Here is a 22,881-nt window from a genome sequence, read left to right on the forward strand (position 1 = left end):
TTCTAACAAATTCCTACTGTTTTCATCCATTGTTGGCATGCTGCTGAGCAACTTATATTTTTCTGCTTGCACTCCCTCCTTGGACCTGCCTAAATTCCCACATGGGAAGATATAAAACAGGAGGTCTTTGCCTAGTCATTGAACAAAAAGAGCTGTAAATAACACCATACAGATTTACAAATACAGCTGTTGAGGTAATAACTTTCTCAATTAAAGTTTTAAAATAAAATTGTTTATCCCAACTATTCACATTAAATTTTATTTTACAATTAATCTGAGGATTTTTTTTTTTTTTTAGTTTTCACTTCCTTCCAATTTTCATTTCCTTTGAAAGGTGTTTTTTCTTCCTGCAGCTGAACAAACTAAATGAACATGATCATAAAGTAAGAATTTACTTTAAAGTTAATGAAATTTGTGCATTTTAATGAGATGACAACTGATCATCATCAAGAAGGGGCACACAAAGATACGTAAAGGTAACAAATGTGTGCTTTACAGGTGCACAGGGGTTCTTAGTTAAGAAGGTATTGAAACATGAAAAACCTAAGAGCACAGCAGCTGACTATTATTCTATCCATGATCACTAATCAACACGAGCTGCAAGGTTTCATGTTGCACCTAACAATCAAGTGGGCTGCAGCTGTTCCTCTCTCAAATCAGGTCTAGCAATCATATGGATGCAAGGTAGATCAGGAAGCTGAACTGGCTTAACAGAAAGCCCTCTGGGGAGATGGATTCATTTTCCATCGGCTACAAGAGCTGCACTGCCTTATCCTGCAGCCACGCCATCAGTAGAGCTAATGCAAAGGAAGTAGCAGAAGCACGTGGCTGCAGAGGAGGCAAGGAGAGCCCGAACTACCTTTCTGACAGCAACTTGCAGTTGTCCTGGAAAAACGCACTCCATACCAGTCAGTATTGCAGCTCTAAAACCAAAACAGTACACTCCCAAATTTTTCATTTTAATACAGACAGTTTTCCACCTGTCTCTGCTGTGCAGTTCCAGAAGTTTATTAAAAATATATTTATATATAATAAACATATTTTGCCATTAGGATATCAAAATAACTACCTAACACCCTCCAGGCTTTCAGAGAGACAAACTGAATCTTAAAAATTCAGATTCAGTTTTATTTTTTTATTTCCCAAAGCACACAGAAGCAACAGAATCCAAGCACCAACCACAGTATTTCTCTTGCAGGCATATGACACTTTATCGCTTTAAGGCTGCTCTAATTTTACATCTTAGCAGCTTCTCTTTTCAAGTCTCACAAATCACTAGAAATTAAGAACAACCTACCAAGCACTAAACAAGAACCAGCACCAAGTATATATAAACACAGAGGCTGGCATGCCGCTCTTAAAGAGGTTTAATTATTTTTCCCCATACTTAACTGGCAATCCAGTGCTACCCCAGTGAAAACTGCTAACACACCATCCTCTGAGGATGTATGCGAGCTGAAAGGGTCACCCCAGTTCTGTTCTGTCACAGGGAGCAGTACGGAGGCAGCACGTGCTGACATGTAGGTGCCAAATGACATGCAGAGGGAAGCCCAGCTCAGCCGGGACAAACTGGTGATGATTTCAGACATACCCTACTCGATTAAATTAGATGGGAACCCTGCAGCAGGGAAGACCAGCATGAGCACTACCTTGTCTTCCTAAAGCAGAAACAGCCAGGTAAACCTCAAATCACCATCGCTGTTGCATCTGCATGTCTTTTACTGCTGTGAATTAGGAAATGCATACCAGACACCCTTCTGCCCCCAGAGCTACAGCAGCCAGGGCAACTTGCAAGAGGTGGTAGCTTCTTCAACAGGCACATCTGTTGAACTAACATCTGGCCATAGGCTTACCACGTTCACTTCCAGTTCATACTGGTGGAAAACTAATTTCCAACTCCCTTTCAGAATTATAAATGTAATTTAAATCCAATGTAAATTTAGAATCACATGCCAACCCCAGTTGACTTGGAATACACATTAGAACAATTCAGAAGTGCAGATACACTTTTAAAGTCCTAACCCTAATAAAACACAGGGTGTTTTAATACAACCTACCTTTTTATTTGTTTAATACACCAAACGCAAAGTAGACAGCTTTTAAATAAACTATTTTTTTTTAAATACATATTAAGGTAATCCCAGTATTAGAAAAGGACTTTTAAAAAGAATTTCCTTTAATAATTGTTACAATTCTAAATTGTCCTGTAAACACATTTCTGCAAGGTCAAATTCAATATATTCAATATTTCCTTATCTGTCCTGTGTTGTAAAAATCTGTAAAATGAAACCCATTTCAAAGGATCACATGCACCTGCTTATATACAGTCAGCTAGAAGCCTGTGTCTCTAATTGGGATTAATCCTTTGGAACAAAACAAAGCCACCATAACCTGCATTCAAACTACAAACAGCAATATGGATTATCCAGACATGACAAAATATATATATATCATTTACAATACTGCAAAATACACTAGAAACTAGCATAGTAACAGTATATTTTCCTTTCCAGTAGATTCACTGTATCAAATTCTGCCTATAACTGTGGGTTGTATTTTAACTCTTTTTAGGATTCTAGACCCACATTACTTGCATGTAACTCATGGAGATTAATTTCAAGATGAAAATACCATGCATTTATCATGGAAGAAGTGTTAATAAAGATGCATTGCAACACTGAATATAAACAGTTAAACCAATAAGTCATTCATCTCATGCAATAATAAATTCTGGGACAGAGTCTCCAGGGCTACTTTAAATTCCTGTAAGGGGGGAGCGACACGACAACAACTCACGACTCCAGCAGTCTGTGCCTGGCATGTCTGAATGACTTGTGGACACGGCCAGATGGAGTCTGCTGAGATTTGCCATGTTTAGACTCCTGTTTTAACATCATGATGTCTACTTCACAGCATTGTTTTACTGTAAACAAAAGGCTTCCTTTTCCACTTCTCCTCCCTTATTCCACTCTAAGCCAAAAGTAAAACAAAACACAAAAAAACCCACACCACAGAATTCTTCGTTCGAGCAAGTAATGTATTCGCATTTCCTAGATTCATTCAGCGATGGGCTTACTGCCACACACGTCATGAAGTCTATTCATGTGTCCAGTTTGTTTGATACGCCTGTCAAGAGGTAAAGGAAAGAAATTATGCTGCCACTTTCGCAATGAAGGTAGCAAACCCTCCCCAAGCATTTTAAATCTTACCATGAAGGCTTACAAGTCCTTTACAGAGATACATGTTTAAACCAGCAAAACTGAATATGTTGTTGCAAAACGCTTTATTTATTTATTTATTTTAGCTATATACCAAAAAGGCAAATCAGATCTGAATGTTACAGTACTTAACCATCCCCATCAGGGGGATGTGTAAGCTAGGGCTTCAATCAGAGCCTCAAACAGAGGAGAAAAAAAAAAAAAAAAAAAAAAAAAAAAAAAAGCAGAAGTAACACGTGGGAAATTTTAAGAAAACAAAGGGTTTGCGAATATTTGCATTTCCTGGTTTAGTGTGGATGGAGCCTCTCAGACCAGCCAGGATGTTTCTAATGCATAACTTTCATACACTAGGAATTCCACTTAACTTCTCCACCCTGCTACAAAGCGGCCTAACCCTCACATCTCATCCATTTTTCAACATTTGAAGGAACACTATGGTATAATGAATTCATCATAAATACACCACTTCCAAACACAAAAAATACTAAGCTGGTCCATTAGGGGGCAAAGAATCCATAGCTTGAAATTAAAAGCTATTAAAATACTTTTTAAAAAAAAAAAAAAAAAAAAAGCATGTCAGCAGTTAAAGACCAACTTCAAAGTTCTCTCTTTTGTTTCTCACACTTTAGTACGCATAAAATTCTACAGCAGGAAACAGGCTGGGAAACAGAGATTTATTAAATATCAGCAAACCAACCAGCTTTACCGTTTTATTTTCTGTATGATCCTCTCTGTTGCAATTAAACGTAATTCACCTTCCTGCACTATTAAAAACATAATTCCTTTTTAAAAAGTCATGCAACGTAACCAAGATCACCTAAATTCAAACCTGCAGAAGTGGTTAATTAAAATTCAAATGTGAGCAAAGTAAACTCTTTTATGAGCATTAATTCTAGTATCCTAGAAATACAGAAATAAAATAGTATTTAAGATGTCAGGAAAAGGGGATGCTCTCACCTCAAAATTCTTAAGAATCATTATGCTAAAATCTTACCTCAGTCCTCAAAAACATGTTTGAAATCCCAGCAGCTAGTTTTTAAAGCAAAACCCAGGTTAGACTGAAGTGATTAGTCCAAAATTACGAAGTCGCATGCCCCAAAATACTTAGCAAACACAGGATTCTTCCTCTGAAGATGAGTAAATAAAAAACTCAACATGGAAATTTACCCATATACTTCTCTGCCCCCATAGGAGCAAGGGTTGGGAAAAAAGCTAACACAAGAAACAAATTATAGCTCTTTTCTGTCTGATGTATTTCATGTACCTATGGAAATGTACTGAGGGAAAAAACACACTAACAAGAAGCAGAGCCCTCGGATTTGTCTCACTGCAGTGAAACTCTCCACCCTCTGAATGAGCTATAGCAGAGGCAATAACAAAAGAAATTCATGATCTAATTACCAACCAGACAAAAATGCCATGAATTTTAAAAAGGGCTTCAGACAAGTGGCACCTGCAGCTAACCCCGGCTCCTGGGTATGAGGAGCTGTAGATACCAGAAGCTTTTCAGAGTACAGGATCACTGCTGTCTGTCAGGACACAGTCACAAACTTGATTTAAACAGGAAGTCTCAAAATTCTCTCTGCTACAAACATGATCCTGGTGGGACACTCTGCTACTGCCGGGGCTTTTCTGGGAAGAGGCAAAAGGAAAAAAAAAATAAATAAATAAAAAGAAAAAGGATGCACATTATTTACCCTTCATACTCAGAATTCTCAGGCTGCTCTTCAGCGAAAAACTGCAAATATCTCTACCAACACTAATAAAAGAATTGTCATCTGCTTTGTAAGAAGCAATTCGTAAAACGTGACAACAGCTAAGGTTAGAACTTTGATGAAAAAAAAAAAATCAATTCTGGCATTTCAAAAATAAAACTTGAAGTATTTTAGTATTTTTTTTTTAATAATTTCCTAAAAAAGATAGCAAACAATGTTAAAGAATTCATGAGGATCACAATCTCAAATCTATCACTAGTAAAAATCACTAGAGTTAAGGATCTACCCTAGGTATTTCACAAATCTAAACTCCACATTCAGCACAATTTTGTTTTACTGCTACACCTGATGTACTGAAATCACATTGTATGGGGGAATACAGATAGATGATGTACTCTTTACATCTTTGTACTGTATTACCAACATCCACAACTTCAGACATGGGTTGTGGATTGTGATTTGTCTCACCGATAAAATGGGGATCCTGCCTTCTCCTCCTCCTTTAACGCAGGTGAAGTATTTTAGCACAATGTCCCTCTATTTACTTTTGTGGCGAAAAGCCTTTTAGTGGAGTGCTTTCAACTCTGGAAACTGACTCTCTCTTCAGCTTGACAGTTCAATTTACTTGGAAGTATAGTCTTGCTCTAAATAATATTTATTAAAGGCTTCTGCCAAAAAAATATGGTAAGCAGAAAGATCAGTGGACTGTATATACCTTTACCTGGTTATTAAGCTGATGACTCTGATTACTTAGTGTCTCTACCTACAGAAATGCAATACCATATAAATGGGGAAAACACCAACTGCTTTCAGAAAGTACATACAGAAAAGTAAGACGGTATCACACACCCATGCCTTGTTAAAGACCTCATGCACCTCGGTTCAGCCTTCCCCCCCAGTCAGAAAACTGTGACCCCAAATCTCAAAGAGGTAATTATAATCAATGACCGATACAATTTATAAACTGATTGAGTTACATCACTGCAGTCCTTTAATATTAACAGATACAGTTTAGTTTCTCTTTGTAAACAGATGTGTTCTACGGAACAAATCCAACCAGTTTAAGAAGCTGTTGCTGTTAAACAGAAATGAGCTAATTGGATGCTTAATCCTCTTTACTTCAACAAAAGTAAAGAAACTTACATTAAAGCACCAACTTTTCATTGTTTTGCTTTGCTCTTACACAAATTGTTTAAATTTAATCAAATCAGTACAGTTTATGTACTACTGTAGGAAATAATATGAAAGGGATTTTAAAGAAACAGAACACTAAGGGATTTGGATGAAATAGCTTGACAATACATGCAAAGAATCCTGCCACCAAAAAAGCTTACTGTGCCATTGAAACTACAATTTCAGATATATTTGGGGAAGATGCAATGTTCAAGTGGTGAAAAAAAAAGAATTTATGTGTGTTTTTTTTTTTTTGAGAAAGGAGCACACACAGCAGAAAAGCAGTGGAGTGAAGCGCAAGAAAAACAATGGCTAGCAGGTGAGACTGAAAGAGGAAGGAGTATGAAGCATTAATGTAAAAAGTTTAACACTGTGAATCAACACTTCTAGCCAAATAGCAAGTGAATAAAAATCCAGCTATTTCCAGGAAGCTGGAGGAGATTTTATTACCAGGCATCTACAAAGACAGAATGGCTTTCAAACGTAACAAGCAAGTATTTCCATTGACCTCAAACACCAATTATGAGCTTCAGAAAGTCTGAGTGGACAAGAAGGGGATTTTGAGGGGGCACAGAAGTGGAAGGACCTCATTTACTCTGGTGCCTTTCACTCCAGAAACGCTCAACCTCTTGTAGCTGTGCTCACAAAACATTTTACTAAACATCACTCCTCCTGATTCCTACCAGTTCTTTCTTATTCAGCTACACATGCAAGGGAAGAGGCAAGGAAGCCAGACCCCATTTTCCAGAGGAATTTGTACATTAATTTCCTAGGCACACTGTTCCTTGGATATCTCAACTGCTAACCCAGTGTTATCCCAGGCATGAAAAATATAGAAATGTATTAACTTAGCAAGCAAAATTATTTTCCTCTTGCATCTCAATTATTTAAAAATAAACAACTTCCAGTGACCTAATTCCTTTAGTTTCTCTATCATCTGCATATCTTAGAGCTGATACGATAACCTACATTAAACAATAACAGAGACATACTGAAACTCAGAAACACAAGCCTTTTCCATCCTTTACATCCTTTCAAATAGCTTTGCACACTGTACCTGTTTTTGCATTGATTATTAACTAAATTTAAGAGTTCACAAGTATTTTTCCTGTTCATAATATTGAGAAACCTGGCCTGTTCTTCAGGTGTTGCAGAATACTAACGGCATTGTCAGTGTTAAAGAAAGACAAGTTTTTAAAATACTAAAAATTAAAATGCAATGGCTGCCCTCAAACTGGCACACTACATTAAACTACACCTCTAGCTAATCAGGTATTTTCACTAAACATAAAAGCATCAAAACAAACAAAAAAGCACTAGACTCAAGTCAGTTCACCAAGTCCTGCCAGGGTCCCTCATGTCATGCTTGCATTCCAGATGCATAACAGTCCTCACTAAAACGTAGTATTGCCAAAAGGTCGTAAGATTGGAGTACTTCTAGGATGCATCCAAACATCTTATGGTTTAAAGTTAAAAAATATACCTATATGTGTCCAAACTTACAAGAGAGAAATTAGAACAATCAAGCAAGTCTAGTAGATTTTGATGCTAAATATAGACTGCTGTTCAGGAGACAATAAAAAACACAGGATTGGAGGAGATAAAGTGTTAATCGCATATTTGGTGGTTTATGAGCCAAAGGAGTCTGAGGTTTAAACTGCTTCTGCTCAGTGCTCATCCCATTCAGAGACGATGAATCATTTCCCATTTGGCAACACTTCTGCCTACAAGGCTGTCTTCTGTGAGATTTCTCCTGTATCCTTGTAATAGATTTGCTAATTTAGTACACCTGACTTTGAGCAAAAACTATTGTTGCCAGCTGTCGGACTAGACCTCGTCCTGTTTATCAGACACATCTAAACCATCCTGTTCTGCCCCAATCATAGAAACAGAACACTCTTTACTAATCCCAGGGCAGTAAATTACTTTCTAATATCCTTGTTTTTCTTACTCTGCCAAAATACCAACACATCATAGATTTAAAGCAACAGCAAAATCAATTTATCCACAGCAGCTGGGCTCATACCAGTTTATCCAATAACTGCTTTTCTTTTTTATTTTTTTAAAGTAATATTTGCTCTTCTGGTCATTCTGTCCATGAATTCCTGAGCCTCAGCAATAGAGTTTAAATGAAGGTAATATAAGCTCACAGGGAGTGTATTCGAGTTTTTAGGCAGACCTCCACATCTCTTTGAAAGATAAATCAGAGCAAAAGAAAGTATTGAACGCCTCACACACACTAAAACATTTCCTCATTTTCCCCAGGGCTTTGTGCATGCAGAAGAAACTGCTTTACTTTCTGTTTACAAATATTTGTCCGGACAGCAGCTTAAAAGGGTAGGGTAGGGTAGGGGCTGAAGAGAAAACATTTTTTTTTTTTTTAAACAAACAACAACAACAACAAGCCACCCTACCTAGAAACATATGAAAAAACAATTTGTGTATGCAACTTCTATTCCTAAAAACAAAAACAATGACACCAAACTACCAGAACTTAACTTTGCATACTACATTACATACATCAGTTTTGCAGATGCAGAAAGGGGACTCTTTTCAGGTGCCCAGACTTCCAACTGCACTTTACAAAGTTCACTGTGTATACATGTCTATATTAGATGTTATGATACTTTTCCAAATATTTTAAAACAGCATAATCAACAAAAATACAAGAATACATCCACTCTGCTGACAAAAGAAAATATGAAGTATTTACATTCCTGTCTTCTGTTTTCAGAGGGCCATGGAACTGCTTACTCAGCTCTAGCATTTAAATCTGGCTCCATGAATGCCTGCTGAATGCCCAAGGAGCTGCACCTGAACTCCTTCACCTGCGACTGACTTTGAAGACAACTCAAAAAGCAATTCAACGCAGAGGCTGTTAACTTTGAGCTGGTTCTGCATCACCCTATGTCAGGTTTCTGCTGCATTTGCTAGCAAAACTTTAGTGTATTTGCTACAAATACATAAAAATACATTAAATACGTAAGAAGAGTCTACAAGTGTAGACTAGCTGAGGATCCCCACCAATGTTTTTCTTGAGAAAAGTTGTAGCAAGTTCCTAAAAATGGGTGCAGGGAAAAACAAACACACACAATTCCGAGAAGTTGACAGCAATTTAGCAAACCTACAGGAGAAGATTGAGATGATGTAGTTACATCCAGGGCAAGCCCATCTACAGGCAACCAACACAACTTTGTGGGTATGTGCAGAGACAGAAAAACGTGAGGGGTGCAACAAGAGCTTGGGATGGCTGTGGACACAATGACTGTCCAAGGCCCCAATTCAGGGACTTCTTTTGTGTGTCATTCTCACACAATAACCCCCATCTCCACAGATCTACCTGAGGCAGACCACCAAGTTAGTGCACTTCTGTGAATGCTGGTTCTAGCGTACAGGGAAATGAAGGTGTTTAGTTTTAGAAACCAGCCACCACTTCTGGATGCATTTGAGAAGCACTGTTGTTTCATTGTCCTGCAACAGCTACAATCAGTCTAGTCCCCTGTAAAGGTATTGTTCTTGCAAATAAAAGGCAAAAGATCTGTATATATTTTTACAAGGTTCCTCATGGTAGCATTTGCAATGATGAATCATGCTGTATTTCAAGTGTTATTCATCTGTACAATTTAAGCCAGCCCGGAGTAATCATTAAAGAAAAATATTTGCCAGGAAAAAATATCCCAGAATATATGATTCATTTACTTCTGGAACAATAAAATGGTTCACTGTAACTAAAATATTTACGATACAGTTATTTTTGTTAAGAAATTTTAAAAACAATAAAAATGAAGAAAGTATGCCCTTAAAAAAAAAACTTAGGTGTTCAAATAACAACAATAAAAAGGCTAGAAAAAGGTAATTCCATAATATACTATTAACACCCTATCTGATATAAACTTCACTCTATTCTTAAACTACTTAGGTTCGTATTCGTAACAAAGATACAGCTCACCTCTTCAAAGCTGACAACTCATTATTAGACTGATAAACATACTTATTTCAGCACAAAGGTAATGCATGCAATATATCTGAAAATGAAACAGACCTCTAGCTCTGGAAAGTTCATGACAGTAACATCACAGGGATTGCTAAACTGTTCCCTAGGAAGTAGTTAGGACTTTCACAGACCTTACATCATCAAAACGGGGATCAACTGAACATATCAAGTATTTAATAATATCTTGATAATTGCCCAAAGCTCACAAAGAAGTGAAAAAGAGCAGCTTTTTGGGAAAGAGGTCTTCATAGGACAGACTTTGTTTTGACCTTTTATCAGTTAAATACTGAAAGAAAAAAAGATCACTGTAGGAATCAACAAGTAACGCTGTAAAAATATGAAAACAGTTTTAAAGTTGCATCTCTTCATGGTTAGACCTTCATGGACAAGTGCAAGTTTACGTAAAGTGAAACACAGCAGTTTCACATTCTATCAGTTCATTTATTTTTAGTTAACTAAATAAAAATACATCTGATATCATTCTTAAAACTTCTCCTCACTTTGTCTATATATAGCCATTTTCGGAAGAGGTCTCTAGAAGATATTTAACATGCAACGCAATGCTTCTCTCTTGCTGGAAATACACCTGCCCTACGTTTAATTTCTGAGTTCCTTCTTCACTGTAAATATTTTCAAAAGCTTGTATGTGTTTAATAGATAATGAGAGCAAAGATCACACTTTTTCACAGCACAGGCCGCTCAGTATAAGCAAAGCACAGTGTATTCTATCAATCAGCTATCACAGCAAGCTGGTCCTGTACAGATCTGGAGGTGACACACTGTAAAATTAGAGGACCCCCCACTTCTATAGACATATCTTTACACAAAATGCAAAATCCATCAGGGAACATCAATGATAAACCATTCAGAGTCAATACAAATATATTAATTATCAAATGGACAGAGAAAGACAACTAAAGAAAGGTCAAATCTTCCACGCAATTAATTCATCAGCAGCAGGTAACTCGTTAGATTAAAAAAAAAAATCTGTAACTCCAAAATCTTTGCAAATAGGTGTCATGTAGATTACACAAGAAAACATCACAATCTACAGAACCCAATCATTATCACATATGAATTAATAGAAAGTCTTCTGACCCTTTTTAAGCAAGAAAATATTAGCATTAATGAAGCAGCCGTGACATTGCATCATTTCTTAGAATCAAGGATTTTTAAAAAAATGTTTCAGTTAAAAGCTGAAGAACTCATTTTGTTCTACATGTAAGAAGTAATCCTGATCTTATCTGCAAGCTTTTCTTAGAATTATATTATGAATCATGGCCCTTCAGATGCTAGCCCTTAATTCCCTACTACTTCTATATAGGATCAAGGTGATGAACATGCAGAGCAAAGTAACAGGTGGGAGTAGTTGGGTGGTTTTTTTTTTTTGGAAGAGGAGTGTGGAGTTTCTTTATTCCTGTTTGTTCTTAAACTTCTGTCCTCTATCTACCTTTAACTGCTTGCATTCTTTGTATGTTATATATCTTTAGTTCTTACAAAGCACCTCTGCTATAGAGGACAAGTTCTTGTAAGCCATATACTCAAATCAGTAACTCTAACATTGTAGACGCAGCATTACAAAGCCAAGCATTAAAAACTTCAGAAACGTGAGAATTAGTGCTGTCCCTGCAAGCCTGGGTCTTGTTCACTGCTGCAGCCTTAGAGTCAGGGCACCAAAACATTCCCAGCGTCTTGTCCTGCCAAAATCAGTCTCCACCTCCTGTCCATTAGTCCCGGGTGGTTCCGTGTTTCAGGTTACACCCTTCTTCTCCACCCTCACCCAACTTTTGAACCCTCAGTGTTCTGGTTATTGCCCTTCTTCACACCACCAAGGTTAGCATTAACAGGATGAGGCAGTCTCCCCGCATGCTCAGCTCCTGTCCCCAGCTGTTCGCTGAATCAGGTACTACTTCTTTGCTGACTCAAAGACACCTGCCTGCTACCAGAGCCCTGTCTGATAACATCCTGCCCAAGAATACAAGATCTGAGACACAAAGTTTTAATCTCCTTGAAATGGGTTGGATTTTAACAGACACTTCCCAAAATAAATCCAGCCTAATTTAGTCACAGAGCATGAAAAATGTCTGCTTAACAGGCTGCTTAACTTAACAGCAACTGAAAAAAATGAGCAGTGCCAACTAAAGGTGGTGTCATGGGCTTCAGCTTGGTATTACAGGTTCAACTGTAGTTCTGAATTCCACTGACAGCAAATAAAAAGCAAAGATGCTCATGCCGACAAAGAAACTCAAAATTGTGTTCAAGTTACATGAGGCAGAAGCAACTGCAGGAACCGTTGCTCCTACTCACCACACTGCTTAAGTGCGGATGTAACACTCACAGGGGTCAAACTGTCCAGGGCCATTTTTTTCCATCTACTGCTACTCCAGCAGAGTGATGCAGGCGGGTGCAGAATAATCTCCAGTAAATCTCCAGTCTTGGCCCACACCATTACAAACTGTTTAAACGTGGAGAGCGAAGTTTCTAAATTTCAAACGTACGCAAAATATAAAGCTTTTGAAGGGGTCCAAAGCACTATCCCTGCATAGATTAAGTTACATTATGCTGATACACAGGAAATAGCTGACTTATTCTACAGGATGAACAATTCACCAGAGGAAAGGAACTTTCAGGAAAAATGATAAATATTGTAATGAGGAAATCCGAGGCACATATTCACAATGCCACATTCAGATCTCACTAATGAATAGAAATTTCTTCGTGATCTCTTGGCCACAGAAGCAAGCGAGACATGGGTAAATCGGGATATATGGCAGCTCCCCAGGCAGAACAGCCATTTGCTGTTAGGGAGGGGTACCAAAAACTTTGTCTTAAATAGGACTACAGAAATTTTAAGCCCCTCTTACCACCCTCCTTAAGACAGGTATGGGGAGGGCATTATGAACGGCAGGAAAAGACAATTTAAGGAGAGGTGGGAAACTACACAACTATTTTATGACAAGCCAGGTAGGATGTTTATACCACTGATAATTACTGTAAGCTGCTTTTTCCTTAAAGGCCTTCTCTGTTCCTATTGCAGAATTAAGTAGAAACCAACAATATTTTAAATTTGACCCAGTTCTTAAGTAGAAATCCCAAACGTGAAAGATTCTCACAAAAAGGCTACCACGGAACATGACATCACAACTTCAGGCTAAATCTCAGCCAATCCTGCACTGGTGCAATCACAAAAATTTAAAGCCTTCAACTTTTTAACATATACCCAATCATTTAAGACATGTCCAAATTATTGCCTGGCATCTTGAATTTACAGATGGCATTTGCTTCTATAAGAACACATGAGCATTTCACACGTGCAGCAGCATTACTTAGCTTGACCAGAGGTCAATAGCAATTTTCCCCAATCCACACTGTGCCAACAGTTTCTTACTAAAACATGTGATACATACATTTGAAGATTCTGTTCACCCAGATTCCTAACACGTTGTACTTTACTGAACATCCAGAATTGCTAATTAGACATTTGGGAACACTACTTATATGACCCATTTGAAATTCTGAAAGACAGCACTTGGAATTTTTACAGTTGTTCACAGGCTTTGATTACTAGGAAGATTCTGTAATAGCAGCATAAAACATTTGTTAACTTCCGCTTAGAATTCTCTAAATAAAAGGGCTCTCCAGCACACAGCAGGCCCAGGTCCTCCACGACCATTTAGATGTTGTACTTCACAACATAAATATGTTGCGTCTCTCTTAAAATACATGCCTGAATATTAGCATGATGAAAATATAATCATTACTACATGGCTAAGAGCACAATTTGTAACCAGCAGCATGCAATACAATGGAGATTTCTGTATGTTTTTTGTTTTCTGCTTTCACTCTAAAACAACATAAAACCGTATTGTCCCTTCATGTCCCTCTGTCAGTGCAGCTCCTCCAGCTGGCTCCTGAACACTTCTGCCTCTCTCTGTCCTGTTTCACCATTAACAGTGACGCTTTTCCCCTCCAAATGACCATCACACCTACCCTACACCAGCTCCATTTTCACAAATTTTCTTAGATCACATCTGATACCACCTCTTATAAACCATGACAGAAGTACTTATGCCACCAAACAACAACAAAAAGGACACCTTAATACTACTACACCTTAATATTTCTACACCTAGGCACAATGCTACTAGCCATTTAGCCCCGCATACAGTTTTCTATAAAACGTTATTTTAATAAACCCATCAGGGTAAATAGCAGGTAAGATCTTTTTATCTGAAAAGCAAGATTTATACGCATCATAAAATTAATTGCTTCAGAACAATAAAAGGGTTAAAAAAGGCTGCTAAGAGCCAAATTGAAAAATTATTTGCATAAAGACACCTAAATGTATGGCATAATTAACATGACAAATTTCTAATCTCAGGCAAGTAAGCATGAATGTAATTCCATACATTTTACCTGGTCATGTTCAGTTCTTTTAAACACACATTTAAAAATTTATTTATTTTTTAAACAAGCCACATTCACGAGTACTCTAACCCAGATATATCTTTCTTCCCCCACCAAGAAAGATGGTTCATTTTAGTACATTTACATTTTTCTGTGAAAACACTTGCACGTAGCAGGCTACCTTTTACTCAAATTAAGCAAACTTTTACCGAGTACACTCCACCTACGCTCCTACGATTCGCACAAAGTAGCAGTTTTGCCACATGCAGCTTTAGAAGCATGCAGCCTGGTCTTTATTTGTATTATTAAAAAAATCACCATGCTGGCTCAAGTTTTCAGGAAATGTCCCTACTATTACTGATGCAGATTCTCACCTCCAATTAAATACGAGCATGATTGCATCTATAATTGCATTTTTTTATGCAGCTATACACCAAACTCCGCATCAAGTAGCTAGGTATGTTAAAAAGAAGCATCATTACAGATATAATTAGTTCTGACTCCATTTAACTGCATTAGTAATATTAAAATCTGGGTCAAGGCAGAACAAAAATGAACGTATGTCACTGGTTTAAAACTGTTTCCTGCGATGGGCAAAGGTAGGCCCCCAGCCCCACAAACAGCCTGCTGTTCCGCAAGCACCTGCCTGGTTTAAGTCACTGCTCACCCACACACAAGCCCACCCACGACAGACCTCCTCTATGCCCAGTTAAAAAGAGGGATGAGAGGAAGAGATTGATTTTAACTCGGATATATTCCTCGGCCCATCCTGTGTGCCAGCACAGCATGGAACAGAGGGATGCGTGCATCCTGAAAATGGTGCTGCGGGTGGGAGTGCTCGCACCATGGCACTGTCACTCCGTATCTGTGGCAACACAGCACCACCACACATGCTAATTTAAGCAGGAATAGTAGAACCTGGGTACATATTTTTACCGTGACCTGTAAATAACAGTTTGTAAGTGCTCTGCATATTTGAAACAACTTAAATTAATTCATTATAGAAAGTACACACTGAACAGCAGCAAATGACACCACCAAAGCCATGGTTGGAGCAACTCTCCCTTTCTGAAAGAAAACAAACCTTGTCAGTTGTGTTAAATATGTACTGATCAAGAGTCTTTCCAGAAAATTAACGACAGGATACAGCCATATAAACTGAAATACTGCTTTTTCTTTCACTTTCAGAACTTTGAAGATATGAGTAACACATCACCTGAGCGATACTTTTACACATTTGGGGGGGGGGAGGGGGCGGGGTAATCCTTTTAATTTGCCTGAGCAACAACCAAAAATATCTCTTAAGTAGTTTTAAGTAGAAAAAAAGTAATTGCCAAGAACTTGCAGCATGTTAAAATACAGCTGATAGCATAACACAAATATAGTGTGTAAGAGAACTGACCCTGAATCACCCCAAATGAATCACCCGTTTTCTGTGGATTTACATTCAAGAAGAACCATGTCCATGGGCAGAAAGTCAAAAGATAATGGCTCTAAATCCCAGCTTTACCTGGTTTATCCTTTTTATGATCTTAACCATGTCAATTCTCCAATCTGGGCCAGTTTCCCCACTTAAACTGAGATGATAATGCTTAGCCAATTTAGTCCTGAGCTTTGTTATCTACAGATGAAGATTTCTTTAAAGTTACAAGCATTCTTATCTATGCTTTCTCCGAGAGTATTTAAAGTTTAAGTAGCAAGAAAAAGTCAACAGTTTGCTTCCTTGAATACGCTATCGTCAAACATCCCACAAGATTTTGATCCTCTTTCCCCAAGAGGAAATGTGCTCTGCTAATGGCAGAAACAAACAGGAGCTGCTTCTGTATGTATTATCTAATATTACTGACATTAATCTTCACCAGCCTCTCAGAAGCCACTAAAATGATCTCAGACACTGCATGTGTCATGAACACTTAAATTTTATGTAATAAAGCACGCACAAAACAGCCGGCGTAGCAATGTACACGTGCCATGAAGTCGCGTCAGAAGTCAGGTCATCTCATTATTGCGATGACAGGAGGGAAGACACCCAAAGAAATTACCCACATCTTCAAACACATGCCAGGAAGATGTGGCCCAATGGAGAGATGTCATTTTAGGTAAGATGGCAAAGTAAGGATAAGGATACACTTCAAAGGCCATGAGATAAAACAGAACAAAACATTAAAAGCTGTCTTCTTTTAGGCATCAACCCATTCACCTTAAGGACACAAAGATAAAATGTCTTCATCTAGGGCCTGATCAGATTTTCAGTGATTAGCAAAATAAGAAAATAGAAAAGAATTTGTCACTGATAGCTGAGTTACTCAGCTACGCAGACAGACATTATGGTATAACTTAAGCTCTTTAAATCGAACTGAAAAGTATAATTCTGAAAACTAGTGACAATTTTTCCAACCCAGAAATTCTATTTTATTCCCCTCCCAGCTTTATTTTTTATTTTCTAAACATTAGGACTGTCTGTGGATTTCCCATACATTTCCTACATATATCCCGTACGTTACCTACAAACAGAAATCCTCCACTAGGCTTTCACTCGATGCTTTCCTGATTCTACAACTAAGGACAAATATTGGGCCTTCTTACTCCTTTAACTTGAAGCTCATGTAGGATGGTTTTCCTACCATGATTTCCTTCTCCGAATCCTTTTTGATCTTTGTTACTATATCCCATTGCATATCCTTGAACACAAATTTTATATCCAGACGAATAAAACTCTGTCATATAAGCTGATCCCATTGAAACAAGCAGTTGAGAATGCTCTATACAGCTGCTCAGTTGTTTACTGCAATTCTACAGTCTGATATATATGTATATAAATATCTACAACTACACACCATATATATATATACACATACACAAAGTATATCTCTCTATATACATACAAAACATACACTTAACACTCTAATGAAAATATGGAGCACCCATCATTCCCTATACACTCTTACTACTAGACACATGTCTATTGACTTTGTAATGACTGGACTAGTTTCATGCAGCTACTATGTAATTTATTGATTCCAATCTCTTAAATGCTAGTTTTTAGTAAGTCAAGTCATTAAGTCAAATACACCTTACGTGAAGGAACCCCATTGTTTTACTGTTGACTAAAGCCCATCTAAATACAGGCTGCTGGTCAAAGCAGCAGTCCTGCCCTCTCTTCAGCTTCTCATGGCACATCCATTCAATGCAAAAAAACATTTCTTCTTGGTAGGATTAGCTTTCAGCTCATCACATAGCTAGCTACATCGTTGCTGGAGTCAACACAAGGGACTGGGGAGGAAAGTAAAACCAGGGTCTACAAAGAGAAAAGAAACAGAATTCTGATTTTAAGCTGATCTAGACTTGCACTACCATTTAAGTCAACTACGAAACCAGAGCCTTGACACTCAAAATATAGGTAGCTACTTTTATCCATCAATCAGTAATACTATTCCTGCAATGAGACTCTGCCATCCATAAACCTCAGCCCTGCGTCTAACAAAATTAAAAGGTTTGGAGATTCTACATTATGTTCCAAAACCTCAGGAATATTCTGGTTTTTATCTAACCAATATATCTACCTTTCTCAAGGAACATTATTAGCATCAAAGCAAGACTTCCTAGGAACTGATTTTTTTAAAAAAGTAGCACTTCCTGCCTTCAATAGTATAACCTTGTGGTAAGTACAGTACCACCTTTGTACTGTAAGAAATTAAGGTACAGTAAAATCAACAAGAGGGAAAGGAGATGAGATGTTACCCATTTTCTCCAACACAAAGATCCAGTGCTTCTTATTTCCTCAATTAGCAAACTCTGCCAGGCAACCTGAAAGCCTACAGTAAGGAAAAAGCCAGATCTAACAACTCGAGGCCTGCCTCTGACTCTTTACCAACAAAATTTCCCAGCCCATTCCCACTCTATCTGTGGGATATTTATTACAACCTTGTACAGTACAGCGTAACTGTGCTTTGTAGCTATCAGAATATCTTCACTTGTTAACTATTCTGACAACAAATGTTAGCTGGAAGACCTGAACTAAGTCAAATTACGCATTAGCCTTTATTTAACTCAATATAGTTTAGTGTTCACGTAGCTTTGCGGATTTCAAAGTGACTTTGAAATTATCTTTCTGCTTGATAAGGGCAGCCTTCCAGACTTCATTCAGATAACTGTCACTGTAAGTGAAAGCAGTCAGATGTAACTAGTTCAATGTGAGAAAATTCACAGGTTAAGACATACAATATTTACTGAGCAACTGAAAGCAATGGTCATTGCTTGGTTTGAAAAATATGAGATTAATGTAGTCTTCAGCATTGAGGGTGGCTTTAGAAATGAGTATAGTATATTTACAAATCCACAAATTCAATAAAACACCAGGAAAAATCACAGTAAGAATGGAAGGGGATGACTGCACTTGCAGTTCTTACAGAATTCAGATATACTCAGAATTGGACTAGATAAAGTAGCAGTAAAAAATCCAGAGTTGAAGGAATTTTCCTTACCTTACAGCTTCCTTGGATAACATTATTATAAGCTGCTAAGATAAATATTGGAGAAGACTAGCGCAATTCTAAACTTCAGCTAATTTAAATTACACTGCCTATATTTTAATCATAAACAAGCTTTTACACCCCCCTACTAGAAGTTTCATCAGAAGGCGTATTTTTGTATTTTAACAATAATCTAGCAATTTTATAGCTCAAGACTGTGCAAAATGCATCAACGTACACATCACTAAAGACCTGGGTGATATTTACAATAGACAACTAAGACTACAAGCAGAAGAATAATCTTTGAAGAAACGTAAAACAGAGATGCACTGTAAACTAAATAAAAACTTACTAGAAGTATGCCACCGCTGTGGTTTTTCTCTGTTATGGAACCCAGACCTAAATAAACTGTTAAACACTTAGTGTAAAGGTATGCCAAACATTTCTCAGAACTTTCTTAAGGTCCCAACAAAGAATCAACCTTTTTTGCAAAATGAGGCCTAGGTTAAATATTTTATTTGGCTCCTCAAGATGGACTGAGAAGTTGGGCACTAGCTCCAGATCAGTTCTTGGACTCACATCAAACATTACCCTGTCATTTATCCAGTCAGTCAAAACAATGTTTTCCATCTAAACCTTTAATGTTTATGTCCTGAAAAACTGCTAATTGAATCCAGTTCTTGAAATCCATTTTTAATCTATACCATCTAATTTGGAGATAATGAACAGAAAAGATAAGCATTACACAATGCTTACAGAATTAATCCTATAAATATTCAAGCCAAAACAGAAGACTGCTAGTGTCATAAAGCCAAAGAAAATTAAGATTATATAGCATTTGTAAGTTTGAGAATGAACTTTTAAAAACACTGAAATATACAGATTCTTTTAATTCCAAACAGTTTTAGAATTCAAGAGTTCTCAAACTGCTTTTCCAATCAAACAGGGTAATCAAAACCACGCAGAACCCTTAAAACTATTCCTAGGCAAGAACTGACAACATGTCAGCTCAATTAATAAAATTAAATGCTTATAACAGCTTACCTTAACCATATAAAACTTCCTTAGAACAAATGACTTTATATGGAACAACATACAGTTAGCTAAAGCATAAAATACCTCAAGTCTTTCTAACTTGAGAAATAGGCTAATATTTCATATAAGCTTCCAAATAACAGAACTGGTACTCAGCAACTGCAAAGAGCTGCTAAATGTGGCATAGTCCCTATAAAGACAATTTTGCCTGCATCCTGTGGTCTGCATATCCCTCCTAAAATATAAAATGATAAAAATCTCAGAAACATTCCTCAAGAACATACCTGCTTCTTTTAGGGAGTGATTGCTCAACTACACAGTCTCTTCAATATATAGAACCACAGCCTATTTCTGGCTCACAATCACATTCCCTATAACGTATTTATATTGTCAAAGACAGGATTAGATGACGTGCTTAATCCTTAATAAAAATAATAAAAATATAAAGCAAAAGAGAACACAAAATAGAAAGGTGAAACGGACAACTGCGTAAACAGTATTTTCCATACTTTTACAAAAGGCTCCAGACTATTTTTAATGTTTCAAAGATAAGCATGTCTGAGTACTCACTGGTCAGGAAAAAAGCATTGAAGTACTGCATCAATAAAGCTATAACCTGAAGAGAAAGCTACAAAACACTCTGCAAAAACAAGGCAGTGCTGTTCCATGCATCAGTCCCAGCTAATCTTAAGAGCTTCATTTCTAAGTGTAACATCTAGACACTCACAAATCTCAATGAAAACTAGATTATAAATTGAGTCAAAGTACTTCCGAAGTAAAACACAAGCAGATGCATTTTATTTTTCCCTATAAAAACAGCATACTTTGAAAAATATGTAGGAAACCACTTCTTTTTATTAAGACATTAAACTAGAAGTATTTCAGATTCACCAAAAGTAAATACATTACAGTTTTTTTTAACAAAATTGTTTTGCAAGTTGGCTAAATACACTATTTGCAGACCAGAGTACTTGCAGCATTACCCATTATCTTCTAATTGCTTACCTTCATGCACTCACAAAACACAAAATATGGTTTATCTTATGGGGGGAGGGTAGGGGACTTACAATGGTTTTAGATAGCTCTTTTCTATAAAGCAGTCTGTATTTTTTTAAATAAAGATCTTGTAGAATTTCCAGTCTTTTTTCTCTAAACCTATTCACCTGGGTTCTTATATGTAAAACAAGATACTTTAAGTACATGGAAGTAACTTATTTTTCTTCCCACCACGTAGATGAGCAGTTTTTATGATATTTTCAAATATTAGAGGTCAAGTGACTATTAGATGTCTTCTGAAGGAGGGCTGGCCCCATAAGGCACTATATCAAACGAACTGTATACAATCTCAACTAAGGAAGTTGGGTCGAATAAAAACAAACAAACAAAGAGATCAAAACAAAGCCTGTGACAGTTTCTTTCAAGTTCACACACTGAGAAAATGAAGGGGGAAAGAGGAGAGAAAAAAAAAAAAAAAAAAAAAAAAAAAAAAGAGCGGGGTTAGCCGGGAAGTAGGCTCAGCTGCCCACTGCCTCAAAGTTTCCCCCGGCCCCGGCTCTCCCGCTCCGGGCTGCGGCAGCCCCGGGCAGCCCCCGGCTTCTCCTCGCCCCAGCCCCGCCGAGACATTTCGGTGCCAAGGCGCGGACCCCGCGGTGCGGGGCAGTAGGAGGAGAGGGTAGAAGCAGAAGGAAGAGTTTTATTCCTTTTCTTTCTTTTAATTGTCCCCCTTCTCTCTCTCTGCCCCCATCCCCCCCCCCCCCCTTCTCCTCCTGAGGCCTGAGACTCCTCCAACCCCAGGTTCAACCTCAAATACACATGGAGGGAGGGAAGGAGGGAGGGAAGGAGGGAGGGAGCTCCCCGCAGCCCGCTCCCCGGCCGCTCTCCGGGACCGCGGGCTTCCCCTCCCCGCGGCCCGAGCCCCTCGCTCCGTCCCGGTCCGTCCCTCCCGCTCCCACCCGGCCCAGCCCGGCCCCGGCGGCAGGCCCAGCCGGGGCTCCCCGGAGCGGCGCTCAGCCTCACCTGTCAGTCGCAGCTTGACGGGCCCGTTCCTCCGGGCCCCCGGGTTGGACATGGCCCCGGCCGCGGCTCGGGCTCGGCGCTGCCCGGCCCGGGGCTGCCCCTGCCTCTGGGGCCGGGACGGCGGCCGGGGGGAGGGGACGCGCTAATGGAGTCGGGCTGGGCGCTCAGGGCAGCGGCGGCCGCCGGAGGAGGAGAAGCCCGGATGTGCCCAGCGTCGCCATGAGCGGGGCCGGGGCCGAGGAGGAGGAGACGCGGCCGCCTTCCCTTCCCTTCTCTTCCCTTCCTTTCCCTTCCCTTCCCCGCCCCCTAGCCCGCAGCCCGGGCGGCGAGCACAACAAAGCCGGGGACGGAGCCGCACGACCGATGGATGGATGGACGGACGGACGGATAGACGGCCGCCTTCCTTCCCTCCCTCTCTCCCTCCCCCGGCCTGCCCTGCCCTGCCCTCGGGGGAGGCCGCCCGCCCCCCGCCGAGCCCGGCAGCCCGGGGTTGTCGCTCCCGTCTGCGGTTCTCTTCGTCGGGGCCCGGTCGTGAGCTGAGCGCAGGGGGCCGCGGCCGGGTGGCACCGAGCCGCCCGCTCCTCCGGGGAGAGCTGAGGGCGGCGGGGGGGAGAGGGTGAATTGGCACGGCCTGAAAGGAGGGAGGCAAGAAGGGGGGGAAAAAAGGAGAAAAAATAAAAGAGGAGGAAGTTGATAATGAAGTTGTGGAGGGGTTGGGCCAGGAGAGTCAAAGGTACAAATGGGAAAGGAGCGTACGGGTGTAAGTTGGAAGCCGGACTGAAACAGGTACAGCCACGTTCGGGAGCGTTTGTGGTCTGGGACAGTGTTTTGCACAGGTAGGGTGGCACAGG

At 39.2% G+C, this 22,881-nt stretch overlaps 1 protein-coding gene across 1 annotated transcript in view; it reads right to left on the reverse strand.

Annotated features, from left to right (window-relative positions):
• The window catches only part of SMURF2 (SMAD specific E3 ubiquitin protein ligase 2), a 63,132-nt gene extending 40,647 nt beyond the window's left edge, over window positions 1-22,485 (reverse strand). The window contains exon 1 of the mRNA XM_035342178.1: window positions 22,031-22,485. Within this exon, the coding sequence (XP_035198069.1) occupies window positions 22,031-22,082 (52 nt within the window). The 5' untranslated portion in view covers window positions 22,083-22,485. The remainder of the gene's footprint in view (window positions 1-22,030) is intronic.
• Window positions 22,486-22,881: the final 396 nt, after the last annotated feature.

This window comes from Oxyura jamaicensis, chromosome 18, assembly GCF_011077185.1.
Source record: "Oxyura jamaicensis isolate SHBP4307 breed ruddy duck chromosome 18, BPBGC_Ojam_1.0, whole genome shotgun sequence".
Classification (NCBI taxonomy): domain Eukaryota; kingdom Metazoa; phylum Chordata; class Aves; order Anseriformes; family Anatidae; genus Oxyura; species Oxyura jamaicensis.